This window comes from Astatotilapia calliptera, chromosome 4, assembly GCF_900246225.1.
Source record: "Astatotilapia calliptera chromosome 4, fAstCal1.2, whole genome shotgun sequence".
Taxonomy (NCBI): domain Eukaryota; kingdom Metazoa; phylum Chordata; class Actinopteri; order Cichliformes; family Cichlidae; genus Astatotilapia; species Astatotilapia calliptera.
This window is the reverse complement of record NC_039305.1, coordinates 14,040,927-14,057,321: the sequence shown is the minus strand read 5'-3', so window position 1 is coordinate 14,057,321 and position 16,395 is coordinate 14,040,927. Positions and strand designations below refer to the sequence as shown.

At 43.1% G+C, this 16,395-nt stretch overlaps 1 protein-coding gene across 1 annotated transcript; it reads left to right on the top strand.

Moving 5' to 3' along the window:
• The first annotated feature begins 198 nt into the window (after positions 1-198).
• On the top strand, positions 199-14,479 carry LOC113020731 (cytochrome P450 2K1-like). Its single transcript, XM_026164935.1, has 10 exons — positions 199-667; positions 824-986; positions 1,925-2,074; positions 2,263-2,423; positions 12,704-12,883; positions 12,975-13,116; positions 13,451-13,635; positions 13,744-13,885; positions 13,960-14,143; positions 14,227-14,479. Exons 1-10 carry the CDS (start codon positions 458-460, stop codon positions 14,246-14,248), a joined length of 1,539 nt encoding a protein of 512 aa, XP_026020720.1. The 5' UTR covers positions 199-457; the 3' UTR covers positions 14,249-14,479.
• The last annotated feature ends 1,916 nt before the right edge of the window (positions 14,480-16,395 follow it).

Here is a 16,395-nt window from a genome sequence, read left to right as displayed (position 1 = left end):
CTTATTAGGTTTTGTCTTGTTTGTTTATTTAAGCGTGTGTGTGGGTGTGCCTGTGTGTGTGTGTGTGTGTGTGTGTGTTATCGTATCTGTTCATGTAAGAAAAACTAAAAAATATGTGAGGGGAACAGATTGTATTGTCATTGTAAACCACTGTACACTTGTCTCTCAATAAAAATATGAGAAAGAAAAAAAAAAGAGTATACCTGATAACCCAGGTGGTTTTGGAGAGTTGTTTATTGACATCAGAGTGTCTGGTAGCCTTCCTGGCCTTTTTATCAGCCATTGGAAAACAGCCTGATTTTAGTAAACGGCGTCGAGTGAGTTAACTGTCTTCCATGCAGTGTTTACTTTTTGCAAAGCCAGTCAAACCCCCCCCCCCCCACCCTGCAGTCTGGCACAAAGAAAAGTGTGTTACCTGCAAGGACAGCACAGAGGAGAACCATCAACATCAGAGCAAATGGAACATTTTGAGGATTTTATCTTTTTCATTTTGTTCAGTCCCACCACAATGCTGGCAGCCGTTGTTTTCCTGCTTGTACTTTATCTTGTTTCTATCATTTTCATCTCTAAGGAAAAAGGAAATGAACCCCCAGGACCGAGACCTCTGCCCCTGCTTGGTAACCTGTTGCAATTAGATCTTAACAGACCCCACAAAACTCTGTGTGAGGTAAGGTAACTCTTCTCAAGATCTGAATCAAAAGAAGCCAGTTTAAACATATTACAATACCTAATGCTATGTTATGGCCCTAGCAGGGTCTCCTGTGAAATGTTAGGGGAACGTAACATGCTATTTAATTATTATTATTTTGAATGATTCTTCCAGCTTTCAAAGGAATATGGCTCTGTATTTACTCTTTACTTTGGAACCAACAAAGTCGTGGTCCTGGCTGGATATGAGACAGTCAGAGAGGCACTGGTCAACTATGCAGAGGAGTTTGGAGAGCGCAACATCTCCCCGATACTTAATGATATAAACCGAGGTCATGGTAAGATTCTTTATATTGTGGTTTATTAAGTTTAATTTCATGTTCATAAATCTGTGTTAGCCCAGGGAAATTGCAGGTTTTGTTATTTGTGATCACTAGAGATATAAGAAAACATGATCGAAACAGGCTACACAATTAACAGCATGTTTCCTCATGTTTTGCAACAGCTGACCAATATCTTGAAGTCCAGGTTTCTTTTCAATCAGAAAAATAATATTTCAAAATAATATTTTAAAGGTTTAGTGGTGCATATTCCTTTGTTCTCGATGTCTGCCATGAGAGTAAGTTCTGCTGTTTGTGACAACATTGTGTTGTACTTTGAGTTCAGTTGATAGTTGGCTTTATAATAACATTTCACCAATGACACAGATGGAAACGCCAGATCAAAAGTGATAAAATGACTCTGAAATAAAAAATTAAAGACCCGTAGAATTACGGTTGAAAACCTTAAAAACAGATGATTTTCTTTTTGAAGAAATGCTGATTTTATTTTATTTTTTTGCTCTGATCTTTGCTGTTTTGCTTGGTTAAGATCAGATTGAGCAACAGCCCCCTTCACTCTCACTGACCTGACATATCGAGTTGATAACGACAGCAGTCATCTGACCTCTTACCCGATTGGTGAAGTGAAAGAGAATTAACACAGGAAAAAACAAACAAACTTTGAAATGATAAATATGATAAAGTAGGACCTCAGCTGTGGAGCCCGAGAAGTACACGCTGAAATACAAAATTACATGAAACACATACTGTCAGTTCTTTATTTGAGTTAAGGCATGAATGCAAAATTGAGAACTCTGTCACAGAGACTACTGCTGAAACAGACAAAGGTCTGCGCTACAAGCCTGATTGTTCATTTGTGCCTCTGCTGAACTGATGAATGTCAGGCTCTGGCTGCTAGGCTGGAGCAGACATGCATTATACCTTATGTTTTGTAGGAATTTTGTTTGCAAATGGAGAATCGTGGAAAGAGCTGAGACGTTTTGCCCTCACCACCCTCAAAGACTTTGGGATGGGCAAAAGACTTTCTCAGGATAAAATCCTGGAGGAGTGTGGTTATCTGATTCAAGTGATTGAAGAGCATAAAGGTATGGCGATAGTGTGTGTAGATGTAAGTGATGACATTGTGTGCTGAAGCAGTTTTGAACCCTGAACTTCAACTTAAAGGATTTTTTAAAATTTTTTAGCACACCTCTAAATTTTGTGCATTTCTGTTAGCCCGTGTACGAATTTATTTATTTTAGATTTTTCCCCCCCCTTGTGTGTCAATTTACAGGAAATGCTTTTGATACAGCTCTTCCAATAACTTACGCAACAGCCAACATTATCTCCTCTATTGTGTACGGAAGCAGATTTGACTACGGTGACCCTGTATTCAAGAACATGGTGAAGCGAGCCAATCAAACCATATGTGTCTCAGGTTCTGCATCAGTCCAGGTTGGCTTTTTGACTTGACGCTGTTTTTAAAATAAATTACACATAAGATTTAGATCCACTAATATTACCACTGTGCAAAGGATCGAGGTATAAATTGATACTGTTACAGCTTTAACAGCAATCAGCATCCGTTTTCATGCTGATTCAGATTTGATGATGTTACCGGCACCAGACCTAGGGGAATCTGGACCGGCAGCAAGCGGCACACAGGCTAGAGAGCACTGCGTAGCCAAATATGAGCAAACTGTGGATTAATAGAGAGGACATCGAAGTTAGCGTCTTGCTCAGGCTGGAGCTCATTTATTTCTCCACATATACACAATACAAATCACACTAGACCATGCATTCTTCCCATAAAATAACAGAGTTCATAAACAAAAATAAAGTTACAAAAAGCATTCTCTCAAAAGCAAAATAAATACAAACTAATTCAAAATGACTTTACATACTCACACTTAAACAAAACACTCACGGCCAAAGCATAACAACATACCAAAATAACCCATCTCACATTCACACAACCTTTCCCCACATTCGCGCCATATACGCTATTACTTTTGAACATGGCGTCTCCTGAACGCAACCAACATGGCGGCAGACGACTGCAAACATTGTTTCACCAACAAAAAGCTTTCCCCTTAATACATGTACTCAGTACTGCTTGGCTAACACTAAAACAAACACTACAACACATTTTCGGAAGTCGCAGGTTGCCACTGTCATAGCATATACTTATAGTGCTACGTAGCATTAAAGCATTATGCCGATGATACACTAATACTCATTACAACAAAATACCACAAAACAACATCATCACTCTCATCTCAAAATATAGCCGAACAGTTGTTACTCAACTTACATGACATTTAGAACCAGTTCGGTAACATAAAAGTTTGTTTGTCAGTACCTGTGGATTAATAGAGAGGACACCGAAGTTAGCGTCTTGCTCAGGCTGGAGCTCATTTATTTCTGAGCTGCGCATGCGCAGAGCCTATAGCTAGTCTCTCTGGTAGTTCCACAGCAGTGCAAGAGCACCATCTACTGGCATAATGAAATATAACCAATATAACAACACATAACAATGTCAAAATAAGTCACAATAATAAACAAAAAATAAGGGGGTATTTGGTTTTCTTACAAAAATAAACATGTAGCTTTTTCAACCTGCTACACTCTCCCCTGCTTTAAGAGATGGCTCCGGACATCTGGAACCAAACTAACACACTTCATGGCGTTTGCCCAAAGTCTTTAAAGTCTAATAGTCAAAACTATTAGTTCCAGGAGTAATGTCAAAAGGTCTTTTGGTCACCAGTCTAACATGTCCATACTGGTGTGAGGTAATAACAGTCAGGAACAGCTGGGTAAAGTGACATGTGGCAGGGAACATATGCAAGCATCATGTTTGCTCCAGGTCTCCAGAGCTGATATGAAGGCTGTCCCATTTGGCTATATGTAAAAACCTCTTTCGGTTTCACAGCTCTGGTCGACCTCCGTATTGGTGGCACATCCCATTCTGGTGTCTCTGGGGCAGGGTCCCTGTTTTCCACACAGCTCTCCGACCCTGTGTCCTCCATAAGATCCTCAGCTGCAGGTTCCTCCTGGGTTTCCACAGTTGGTGATGAAACAACAGGCATTGGGAAATCTGCTGGTTCTGTAGATACAGCTGGTGGGACTGCACTTCCCTGCTGCACTTCCACTGATTCCATTTCGTGTCTTATTGGCTGAAACTCAGGAGCTACAGCTCTCAGTTCACTGTGTGGTCTCGGCTGAGGCCTTTTGGGGTTAACTCTCCTCCACTGATACACAGGTATAGTTCTCAGGCTGTATGTGTACCCTTCCTCTTCATCCGAATGATCAGACTCATGTTCCACTGTTTCATTGGGGTTTGTCTCTCCCAGTCTTTGTGTTTGTCTTTTCTGACGTCCCTGCTGATCTTGCTCTACCGGCAAATCAGTCACAAGCAGCAGGAGGTTTCGATGCAGGACACGAAAGGTTTTGTCTCCTGTTTCTGATTGTACCCTATATACAGGTCCATCTCCAATCTTCTCAACAACTCTGTGAATTTTCTTTTCCCAGTAGGCACGGAGTTTGCCTGGACCACCCCGCTCGGAGAGGTTTCTGACAAGCACTCGATCTCCTGGTTGCAGTGCGATGCCTTTGATGTGCTTTTTCCCCTTTGCAGAGGACTTTGCACTGTTTTCTGAAGCAATTTTATAGGCTTCCTGCATGCGTGCAGCCCACTTTTGTGCATATTCCTGTCTGGACTGTGACTCTTTTTCAGGTTTTAAATCAAAAAGCAGATCAACAGGCAAGTGTGGGGCTCTTCCATAAAGGAGGAAGAAAGGTGAATAGCCTGTTGCCTCATGTCTTGTGCAGTTATATGCATGGACTATATGGGGCAAATGATCCTTCCATTCTGCCCTTTTCTCCTCATGAAGAGTCCGTAGCATTTGTAGAAGTGTTCTATTTAGACGCTCAACAGGATTTCCCTGTGGGTGGTAGGGGGTTGTTCGAGAGTGGCCTATTCCTGCCAGCTGTTTGAGTCTTTGGAAAAGGTTGTTCTCAAACTCCCGGCCTTGGTCATGATGCCGCTTTTCAGGGTACCCGAAACGCGGGATAAAGTCAAGAAAGATTTTCTCAGCTGCTGTTTTGCCAGATTTATTCTTAGTCGGGTAAGCTTGGGCAAAACGGGTAAAGTGATCTACCAAGACTAAAATGTACTCAAAGCCACCTTTACTTGGTTCTAGATGTAAATAGTCAACCGAAATGAGTTCAAAGGGGGCACTGGTTGTTATCGAGCCCATTGGTGCTCTCTCTGGGACACTTGGCCGTTTCTGTTTGATACAAGGGCACTGGCGAATGACATAGTCCTCAATTTCACGCTGCATAAAAGGCCAGTAAAACCTCTCCCTTGTTAACTGAATGACTTTGTCAGCACCAACATGTCCCATATCATCATGCAGGTGTTTCCGTACAGTTTGCTTAAGCTTACTGGGTAGAATCAGCTGTTTTCTTTGTCCAGTCTGTCTGTACAGTATTCCTTCCTCAAGTACAAGTCTGTTCCATTCATGTACTAGCCTACGTGTCTCTTGTCCTAGCTGTCTCTTATCTTTACTATTAGGACTCCATCTACTCTTTTTCAGATTTATCACCTCACAGATAGGGGGGTCCTCCCTCTGCGCAGCCCTGATGTTTTCTGGGGTGATGACAGGGGCACCTTCAGGGGGTGTGTCGTCAACACAGTGCAGTGCAGCCACCCATGGTACATCACCGTCTCTCATGGCTTTGTCTCCTTGCCAGATTGCAGAAACCACTTCTGGGGACAGTGTCTCAGTATACTCCATGAGGTGTTCCTGGAGTGGCAATGGATAGCGGGAGAGCGTGTCAGTGTCTGCGTTGGACTTGCCTGGTCTATACTTTACAGTGAAATGGAAGTCAGCTAATTCGCCCACCCACCGATGTCCCACAGCGTTTAACTTTGCTGTGCTCAAGATGTATGTGAGGGGATTATTATCTGTGTACACTGTGAAAGTGGGTGCATAGTAGAGGTAATCCCTAAATTTATCACAAATTGCCCACTTCAGGGCAAGGAATTCAAGCTTGCCAGAATGGAGATGGTAATTTTTCTCAGCAGGCGTGAGTGTCCTGGAACCATAAGCAATGACACAGAGCTTTTCCCCCTGTTGCTGATAAAGCACAGCCCCCAGGCCTTCATGTGATGCATCTGTGTGTAGAACGAAGGGCAAACTGAAATCTGGGTAAGCCAGGACAGGTGGACGGGTTAACATATCCACCAGACGTGACACCACAGTACGATGTTCTGCTGTCCATTGCACTGGTGTTTTGGAAGGAAGCTGACCACCATTTGTGCGCTTTAACTTGATTTTGGCTCTAGTTGAGCTACATTGCAGGCTAGGATCACTGGGACTCTCAATAAGCTTAAACAGTGGCCTCGCTATTCTAGAAAAGTCCTGAATGAACGTCCTGTAATACCCTAGAAACCCTAGAGTGCTCTGACCTCTCCCATGTTCTTTGGCTCTCTGTCTCTCAAATGTTCCACTGCTTCGAGATCTTTTGGGTCTATCTGGACACCTTCAGTGGTCACCAAGCGCCCAACATACCTGACCTGACGCTTAAACAGTTCACATTTTTTGGGACGTAGCTTCACACCATGCTCTCGCAGGCGGCAAAGCACATGCATCAGATCATCAACATGGTCATGAAAAGTCTTGGAAAAGCAAAGCACATCATCTAAATATGGTGAGCAGCACTCATCCCTCAGACCATCAAGGACCCCCTCCATGCATCTCTGAAATGCTGCTGGGGCGTTGGTAAGGCCAAATGGGAGGCGGATCCACTCGTACAACCCCCAAGGCGTGCTGAATGCTGTCAGGTGTCTTGATCTTTCATCAACAAAGCCCTGGTGGTACGCACTACCCTGGTCGAGTATTGAAAACCATGAATAGCCCCCCAAATTATCCAGCAGGTCTTGGATGCGTGGTAGTGGGTGGCGGTCAGCAATGGTTTTACGGTTAAGGCCCCGAAAGTCAATACACAAGCGTAAGCTTTTGTCTTTCTTTCGGACACACACCACCGGAGATGAGTAGGGTGATGTGGACTTTCTGATCCAGCCGTTGTCCAGCAAATTCTGAACATATTCTTTTGCCTCTTTATACAAAGGTTTGGGGACCGAATTGTAGGATGTCTGGACAGGCGTATCGTCTTTCAGATTAATTTTCAACTGCAAGCTTGGGATGCAACCAATGTCAGAGTCACTTTGGGCAAAAACATCTGACTGTTCATACAACATGTCTCTAACTACCCTCTGTCAGGTAGGACAAATCAACAGGTGGATGCCATCTCTGACCTTCATTGACTTCTGTCTGATGCTTTTCGTTACCTAGCTGAACTGAACACACTTTTACATTTGTATGGGCTGATGACCCTGCGTCAGCAGAGAGATACTTGACAGGTTTTACTTCAGTCACCTCTTCCAATGTACCTAAGACTGTTCTTTTGGAGAGAAAAATGTCATGTTTGGTAGGATTCTGAATGGGAATCTTAACAATTTTTGTCAACCCACTGGGGACATCTACCAAAGCTGGGAACAACTCCAAACCCTCAGGGCAGCTGTTCTCTAGATTTGGTTGGAAGAGTCGTGGGCCACCTCTTGGCCATTCTCTGACTCTACACTTTACTTCACAAATCTGTCCTGCAGGAATCATTACACCTTTTTTCCTGTTCTCACACTACACTCAGGATCTATTTCATCAGGGGTGGGCATCTGAAGTGCTGAAACTAGAGCATCTACTGCACTGCTGCTGACACTTAAAGCTTCTTTGAGGAGCGCAGACAGGTCAGCCCCACCTCTCTGTTCTTTATTGGTTTTTAGGATTTCAGCTATTACGTTGCTGCCTAAAATAAGACAGTTAAGGTTGTGCTGACTGATAAGCACTGGCACTTGTATGGCGACATGCCCATAGTTCACACTCTGAATTTGAAGTTCCGTGTCTGCCCAACCATCAAATGGAACGTCTGTACCATTAGCTGCCGCTATTTCCAGAGGCTGGTCTGAAAGGAGGGACTCAAGTGGCTTGATCTTAATGTGGGGGATGTTTTTCTCTATCCATGCTCTTGATACCATAGTCACTTGGGCCCCTGAATCAAGCAGCATCTTAAGTGGTACTCCATTGATGGCACATGAGACCATACATCTGTTCCCAATAAGCTGTGCAGTGGGTTTCGCTGGTGGTGCAGGACTGGGTACATTTGATCTCACCACACTTGAAGTCTTAGCAAAACTGGTGTGTGCTGGGGACTCCTCGGCTTGTTCGGTCACTGGCAGCCCCTCTCCAGTGACCTCACCCCGTTTCCCGACACCTTACGCCACAGGCAGCCAATAGCCCGGTGTCCTGGCTGGCCACACGCAAAGCAGTGGGGGGCAGCTCACTTTGCCTTGCTGTACACAATCACCACATCTGCCCCGGTTCTCAGCTGGAGGTGTTGGAGGGTGGTTCAGGGGCGAGCAGGAGTCTCCAGATGCCACACTATCAGTCTGGCTCACCACTTTAGTTAGCTGTCTAGTCAATGAAGACACTTGGGCAGTCAGTTCTCTAATAGCTGCATGGTTAGCCTGTAGCTCAGTGTTAACCTTCGCTTGCTCACTCAAGTCCGTGTTAGCAAGCTGAGCGGCACTTACAGTCACAGGTCTGATTTTAGATGCTGTACCCAGTCGCCTCAGTCTCTCAGCTTCCTCGCTGATGGACTTTGTAATCTGTTCAAGCAAAAAGTCGTCACTAACCTGCAAGTCATTAAGAAAAGGTTTGAGGTCTTGTCTCACATAGTTGTTTTTTTCATTGAACCCTTGATAAAGTGTGTGAAGAAATGTGCCCTGCACAAGCTTTTTGTCATAGCTAAAGTCTGCACCAGGCTGTCGTGACTCAAATAGTACACGCTGTTTTAACCCTATAATTCTGTACAAAAACTGCTGTGCACTCTCTTTGTCTTGCTGCTTAGCATTACTTAGCTCTTGAAAGAGTTCAGCGCTATTCTTGTCTCGAATATGAGAGCGGAGAAGTTTCTTCAAACCATCAACTGTCAAATCATCTTTGTTGGTTAACATTTCCTTGAGAGTACCAGGCTTCATTATCTTTAGCAAGGTTCTGATTATTTCACACTCAGTAAACCCTTCTTGTAACCCCTCATCAATTTGTTTGCACAGACTACTGTAGGACATATCCGAGCCAAGATCTGAAATTTGTCCACCATGCAACTTGAATTCTCTGCGTGGAAACAAAGCTGCCACATCACTGAGACTCAAAACTTGGTCATATCCTCTGGACGGACGACTCACCCTGCCAGGGGAAACCCCAGCAACACTAGGCGCCGGTGACACTGAAGCTGGGATGTTGAAGTTCTTGGTGGGCGTATCAGTGTCTCTTAGCATGGATGAGGGAAAGGTGGAGATGTCTCTGTCCTGCGGTAGAATGGGCTGTGTGTGAGAGTCTGTGTTAGGGGATGTGGTCAGCTGGCATAGCCAGGTGTCTGTCAGGATGTGTGGGGTCAAGTAGGGCACTCCTGCTGCTGGTTAGGAATATCTTCCATCTCAAGCGGCACGGCCAGATGATCTCCAGCCCCTCCAACGTCCGTTGACAGCAGGTCACTCTCGATGTCGTCGAGGAGCAAGAGCTGGGCCATACCTTCATCCTCCAACGCTCTTAACTTTTCACCTCTGATGTACTCAACGATCAGGTCATACAGTTCTGGTTCACTTAAGCCATAGGTGTCAAACTCTGGCCCGCGGGCCAAATTTGGCCCGCAGCCTAATTACATTTGGCCCGCGAAGCCATACCAAATTATTATTAGAGCTGGCCTACTGGTATTATACAGCTAATATATATATTGTTTAGTATTAAGCTTTGCTCGTTCCATATTCAGTTTTTCAGCAAAACTTGTTTGAGTCCATAAGAAGAGATTCATTCTTAAATCTGGAGGAAGATTTTTTTTCAATAAATATTAATGTTAGCCCGCGACCTTGTTCCAGTTTTGAATTTTGGCCCACTGTGTATTTGAGTTTGACACCCCTGACTTAAGCCATCAAGATTGCGAGTCATACTGCCATCCTCCACTGAAGAAACAACAGTGCGCAGCTGGCTCACACTCAAATCACAAAGTCTTTTCTGGATCTTTACTATCAACAACCGCCGTGGGGTAACAGTGGCCATCTTGACGTTTTGACTGTGACCTGGGCTCCCTGGATGACGCACTCAATGCAGCCTTCCCTGAGACTTTGGACACCAGTTCTGGTCGTTTGGCACACACGTCACCACTAGACGATCCCGTTTTCTTACAAAAATAAACATGTAGCTTTTTCAACCTGCTACAATGACAATCACATACATTCATATATGGAAGTAGAACATCCTGTGAAACTATAAAATCTTATAAAAGCAGCTTAAATTAGCAACAACAAACAGGCCTCATGACCTGATTTCTACTACACGTATAAGGCTGCCAGGCACCAGCCGCTCCCACCCGACGACGGGCACCGGAACAGTCAGGACCTCCTCCACTTCCACGGCTTCGGGGAACGCCAGTTGGGGTGGCGGCCGGGACCAGATCCGAGCTGCCAGGTTCTCAATCCATCATACGCTCGATTCGATTCTGCAGTTCTTCCTGCTGCTCCCGCTGTTTGGCCATGTGTTTTGCAAATGTGGCTCTGTGGTGCATTGGAAATCTGACTGTTTGCTTTTTCACAATCTTTTTTCTTCTTATTTTATAAATTTGTTTGTTGCTCATTGAGCCAAAGAGAGTAATTCTTAATCATGAGATACAATAAAATGTATACAGTGGGGCAAAAAAGTATTTAGTCAGCCACCGATTGTGCAAGTTCCCCCACCTAAAATGATGACAGAGGTCAGTAATTTGCACCAGAGGTACACTTCAACTGTGAGAGACAGAATGTGAAAAAAAAATCCATGAATCCACATGGTAGGATTTGTAAAGAATTTATTCGTAAATCAGGGTGGAAAATAAGTATTTGGTCAATAACAAAAATACAACTCAATACTTTGTAACATAACCTTTGTTGGCAATAACAGAGGTCAAACGTTTACTATAGGTCTTTACCAGGTTTGCACACACAGTAGCTGGTATTTTGGCCCATTCCTCCATGCAGATCTTCTCGAGAGCAGTGATGTTTTGGGGCTGTCGCCGAGCAACACGGACTTTCAACTCCCGCCACAGATTTTCTATGGGGTTGAGGTCTGGAGACTGGCTAGGCCACTCCAGGACTTTCAAATGCTTCTTACGGAGCCACTCCTTTGTTGCCCGGGCGGTGTGTTTTGGATCATTGTCATGTTGGAAGACCCAGCCTCGTTTCATCTTCAAAGTTCTCACTGATGGAAGGAGGTTTTGGCTCAAAATCTCACGATACATGGCCCCATTCATTCTGTCCTTAACACGGATCAGTCGTCCTGTCCCCTTGGCAGAAAAACAGCCCCATAGCATGATGTTTCCACCCCCATGCTTCACAGTAGGTATGGTGTTCTTGGGATGCAACTCAGTATTCTTCTTCCTCCAAACACGACGAGTTGAGTTTATACCAAAAAGTTCTACTTTGGTTTCATCTGACCACATGACATTCTCCCAATCCTCTGCTGTATCATCCATGTGCTCTCTGGCAAACTTCAGACGGGCCTGGACATGCACTGGCTTCAGCAGCGGAACACGTCTGGCACTGCGGGATTTGATTCCCTGCCGTTGTAGTGTGTTACTGATGGTGACCTTTGTTACTTTGGTCCCAGCTCTCTGCAGGTCATTCACCAGGTCCCCCCGTGTGGTTCTGGGATCTTTGCTCACCGTTCTCATGATCATTTTGACCCCACGGGATGAGATCTTGCGTGGAGCCCCAGATCGAGGGAGATTATCAGTGGTCTTGTATGTCTTCCATTTTCTGATGATTGCTCCCACAGTTGATTTTTTCACACCAAGCTGCTTGCCTATTGCAGATTCACTCTTCCCAGTCTGGTGCAGGTCTACAATACTTTTCCTGGTGTCCTTCGAAAGCTCTTTGGTCTTGGCCATGGCGGAGTTTGGAGTCTGACTGTTTGAGGCTGTGGACAGGTGTCTTTTATACAGATGATGAGTTCAAACAGGTGCCATTCATACAGGTAACGAGTGGGGGACAGAAAAGCTTCTTACAGAAGACGTTACAGGTCTGTGAGAGCCAGAGATCTTCCATGTTTGAGGTGACCAAATACTTATTTTCCACCCTGATTTACGAATAAATTCTTTACAAATCCTACCATGTGAATTCATGGATTTTTTTTTCACATTCTGTCTCTCACAGTTGAAGTGTACCTCTGGTGCAAATTACTGACCTCTGTCATCATTTTAAGTGGGGGAACTTGCACAATCGGTGGCTGACTAAATACTTTTTTGCCCCACTGTATATGACACAATATGCACTCACAGTCATTAAGAGAATACATGGTAACGCTACCTGAAAATATTAGATATCTTTAGATGCACAGCAACAGTAACTTTGTTAATTGTGATTTCAATGATTTCTGTGAGAGAAATTCTGAAAAAAGTTAAGTCATTGGTGCTTTCACAAAAATGAAAACCAGGATTTAGTGAAAAATTGTGTAATAATACTATATTGACATTTTTAAGTATGTAAACTGTGTCATATGACAAAGTAAAGTGTATTTCATTTTATTTCTGATAATTACGTGTATTTACTTGGAATAAGCTTTGTTTTACTGTTTTTTCCACAGCTTTTTAACATGTTTCCTTGGCTGTTCGGTTGGATAAAAAATCGCCAGGTGGTGTTAAAAAATGTTGAGATGGCTGTCACAGATATAAAGAATTTAATTAATCATCTGAAAGAGACTCTGGAGCCCGGACTGTGCCGAGGGCTTGTGGACTGTTTTCTGATTGTGAAACAGAAAGAAGAAGTAAGACAATATGTGTTTTTTAAAATTATGATAATATTATTTACACTTTAGGTTTGATAGCAATAAGCAATGTGAGTGTTACTTCTTTTAGGACTCCTGTGTTTTGGATACTCACTACAATGAGGAGAACTTGACATTCACAGTGAGCAACCTGTTTGCTGCTGGCACTGACACCACAGCAGCCACACTGAGATGGGGTTTGCTGTTAATGGCTAAATACCCACACATACAGGGTAAGGAACTGGACAAGACATGCAAGTCTCATTATGTATGGTAATAACACATAAATAGAGTTCAGTGTCCTGTTGGGGTACAAGACCAAGGACTTCAGTTATGGGTTTACTGACATGTCAGCATGTGATATCAGAGAGATAAGGCAAAAAATCAGGAGTTTTGTCTTTGTTACTACCAGTCAGTGGTAAATAAATACACATGTCAGATGCAAACAATGTGCACCATAACAATATTCTGTGTATATTTTGGATTTAAATTTTTTTTTTTTACACATTTTAGCAGATCTGTTAAAACTAATGTGGACAAATGCGTTTCTTTATTTTGTCTCTGCAGAGCAGGTCCACGAGGAGCTGAGCCGGGTAGTAGGAAGCCGACAAGTTTGTGTAGATGACCGGAAAAACCTGCCGTACACTGATGCAGTCATTCACGAGACTCAGAGACTGGCGAATATTGCTCCCATGTCTCTTCCTCACCAAACTAGCCAAGATGTCACCTTCAAGGGATACTTTATCAAAAAGGTCAGCTGCTGTACCTAAATATATTTTAACATCTTGATTCACTTCTGATAACCTGAACTAGTTCTGTAGATGTACATCTACATGAGAAATCTTCTTGGTTTCCCACAGGGAACTATTGTGTTTCCCCTTCTCACCTCTGTCCTGTATGATGAGAGTGAATGGGAGAGCCCACACACTTTTAACCCTTCACATTTTCTGGACAAAAAGGGTCAATTTGTCAGGAGAGATGCCTTCATGCCCTTTTCTGCAGGTATGACAACTTTGATAAAATGTACACTTCCACAGACGTGATTGGATTTAAATGAGTGTAAACTGCTCTTGCAGGTCGCAGGATGTGTCTCGGAGAAGGTCTGGCTAAGATGGAGCTCTTCCTCTTCTTCACCTCCCTCATTCAGCGCTTTCGTTTCACTCCTCCACCTGGAATCACAGAGGATGAACTGGATCTCACACCAGCTGTGGGATTCACCACCCCTCCTTCATCTCATATGCTGTGTGCTGTCAGTCGCCAGTGAGAGACACATGGAACTTGACATTATAGCATTTACTTGTGACAATAGCATAAACATTGTTTTTATCATCCTAACCCAACAGGAAACAGATGTCAGCATTCTGAACAACAGGCAAAGGCAGATGTCAAGGAAACTGATTTTTCTGACTACTTTTTAGTTTTACTCCCTACAGTTTCAAGCAAATATCTGTACTTTCTGCTTATTACGTTTTCAAAACAGGCTCATTACTTTGGCTATAATGCATTTGGGGGGAATCATTATCTCGTTATTATCTTGTCACTGTGGACCTCCCAGCCCATTGTTCCTTCACTGGGCTGGTTTCAGTCATTATGCAAATGTACTGTTAATTAGATTGGAGAAACCTGCAGTCAGCTGACACTGAAGAAGTCACTTGGATGAGAGACGAAACGTTTCTCCCACTGAAAACGCTACTTTCAGATAAACAGAATCAACTTTTGGAGACTGCAGACCTTTGTTTGTTTATTAATCACCAGTGGATAAAAAAGATGACATGTGTCAAAGTCAGGGATTAAAAGTGATTGTTTTTAAGTGTCAGTTAATTTCCAGTGCAGCTTTCCTCTCAGCTCAACAAACATCACAAACACACAAAGTGTTTGTGTGCAGTTTGTCTCAAAGTGTGTTGCTAGCTAAAGGTCCAGCTGCTGTATTTCCTTGCTGTAGGTTAGTGCAGGATAAACAGGTTAGTTTGTTGTACTGTGAAAAGTGAAGAACACACTGCTCTTTAAGAATAAACAGTGTGGTTTATTTACAAAGTGGTAAAAACAGTGAACATCTGATCCAGGTACAATGAAAGTTGAGTGGGTGGTTTTCTCCTCTTCTTTTCGTCCGTGCCCGAGTAGAGAATAAAAACCCCGTGTCCTCCAATAACCCTCGTCCCAGGTGGTGATTAACCCTCGAAATTCCGAGAACACAACATCACGGGCAGGCCGACCGATGCCAGTCACTTCTAACAAGTAAAATCAAAGTATAATTGACAGAATGAGTGGAGTCATTCAAATTTTTGATTACCAACCAGAACTTTGTTTGAATGATTAACAGATCATATCAGTATTTTTGTTTTTCACTGTTATTTTTTTAGAGAGTAATTTGTTAGAGGTTTATTCTTTCAATTGCAGGAGAATTGTGAAAAATATTGTTTTCTGCAGATACATTTGGAATTGTGCATTTTCAATAACGGATCTAAAATGGCAATAAACGAAAGTCTTTAGCTTTTCAGTTTGCTTTTTGCACGCAGTGAAACACATCATGAACATAAAGAAGACACACTTTTACCAAAACAGTGAAGATACTACAAATGGCATGTAAAAATACAGCATGTTGGATCAGGTTTAGATAGGTATTCTTACATTGTACTCTAATTTATTCAATATTTAAATCTGCTTAGCCAGCTATTTTAGTGCAACAAACCTTTGGAGGAAACTAAGCTCTATAATGAACACTCACAGTCCAAGCCATTAACAGTCAGATTTATGGTTGACCAGACTTTAGTTAGAATTTGTTTTGTTTTGTTTTTTAGACAGTAATTTTTTAAAGGCTTTACCTTTTCCATTGGTGCAACCTTTTAATTTCTTTTTTTAAATTTACCTATGCTGTGTCTATGTTTAGTAGTTAATACCCAGGTAACATCCTTGACCACATTAGTTGTTCTTCCTGTTAAAAGCGGGTTTTTCCTTCCTACTGTTGCCAAAGCACTTGCTCAGGGAGTCATATGATGGTTGTAATACAATTAATTGAAAATTCATAACAGCACTTATCACAGCCTATAAACTATAACTAAGAACTATAACTCCTTCCCATTTGCACCGAAACACACCCACAAAGAAAATAAGTTTCTTTTTCTGTACTAAAGTGCAATGGTGAAAGTGAGGTTAAAGTAAGTAAGGCGTCGTCAAAGGAGCTTGCAAAGAAAAGCGTCTGGACTTCTTTAAGTTACTTGAAGACGTTTCACCTCTCATCCGAGAAGCTTCTTCAGTTCTAAGGTCAAATGGTGGGGAGTCCCAGATTTAAACCTAGTGGGAGTAACCCCCCCACAGAGGGACAAAAGGACCCCCTGATGATCCTCTAATCGCCTGAGCCAAGGTGTGAAACTGGGTGTGGGTCCCAATCAGCCAGAGTTTCGGGTGTGTTCATTGTGAAACCTGGCCCCACCTTATCATGCAAATTCCTGGGATCAGATGGCCCAGGATGTGAGTGGGCGTTAAGGCGTCTGGGAAGGGATCTCAAAACTGGA

Excerpts from the sequence above, each read along its gene's own strand:
- LOC113020731 (XM_026164935.1), top strand. The coding sequence starts at position 458 with ATGGAACATTTTGAGGATTTTATCTTTTTCATTTTGTTCAGTCCCACC. Across the intron at positions 13,117-13,450 it reads TAAATACCCACACATACAGG|AGCAGGTCCACGAGGAGCTG; the intron begins GTAAGGAACTGG and ends TTGTCTCTGCAG. Across the intron at positions 13,886-13,959 it reads CTTCATGCCCTTTTCTGCAG|GTCGCAGGATGTGTCTCGGA; the intron begins GTATGACAACTT and ends CTGCTCTTGCAG.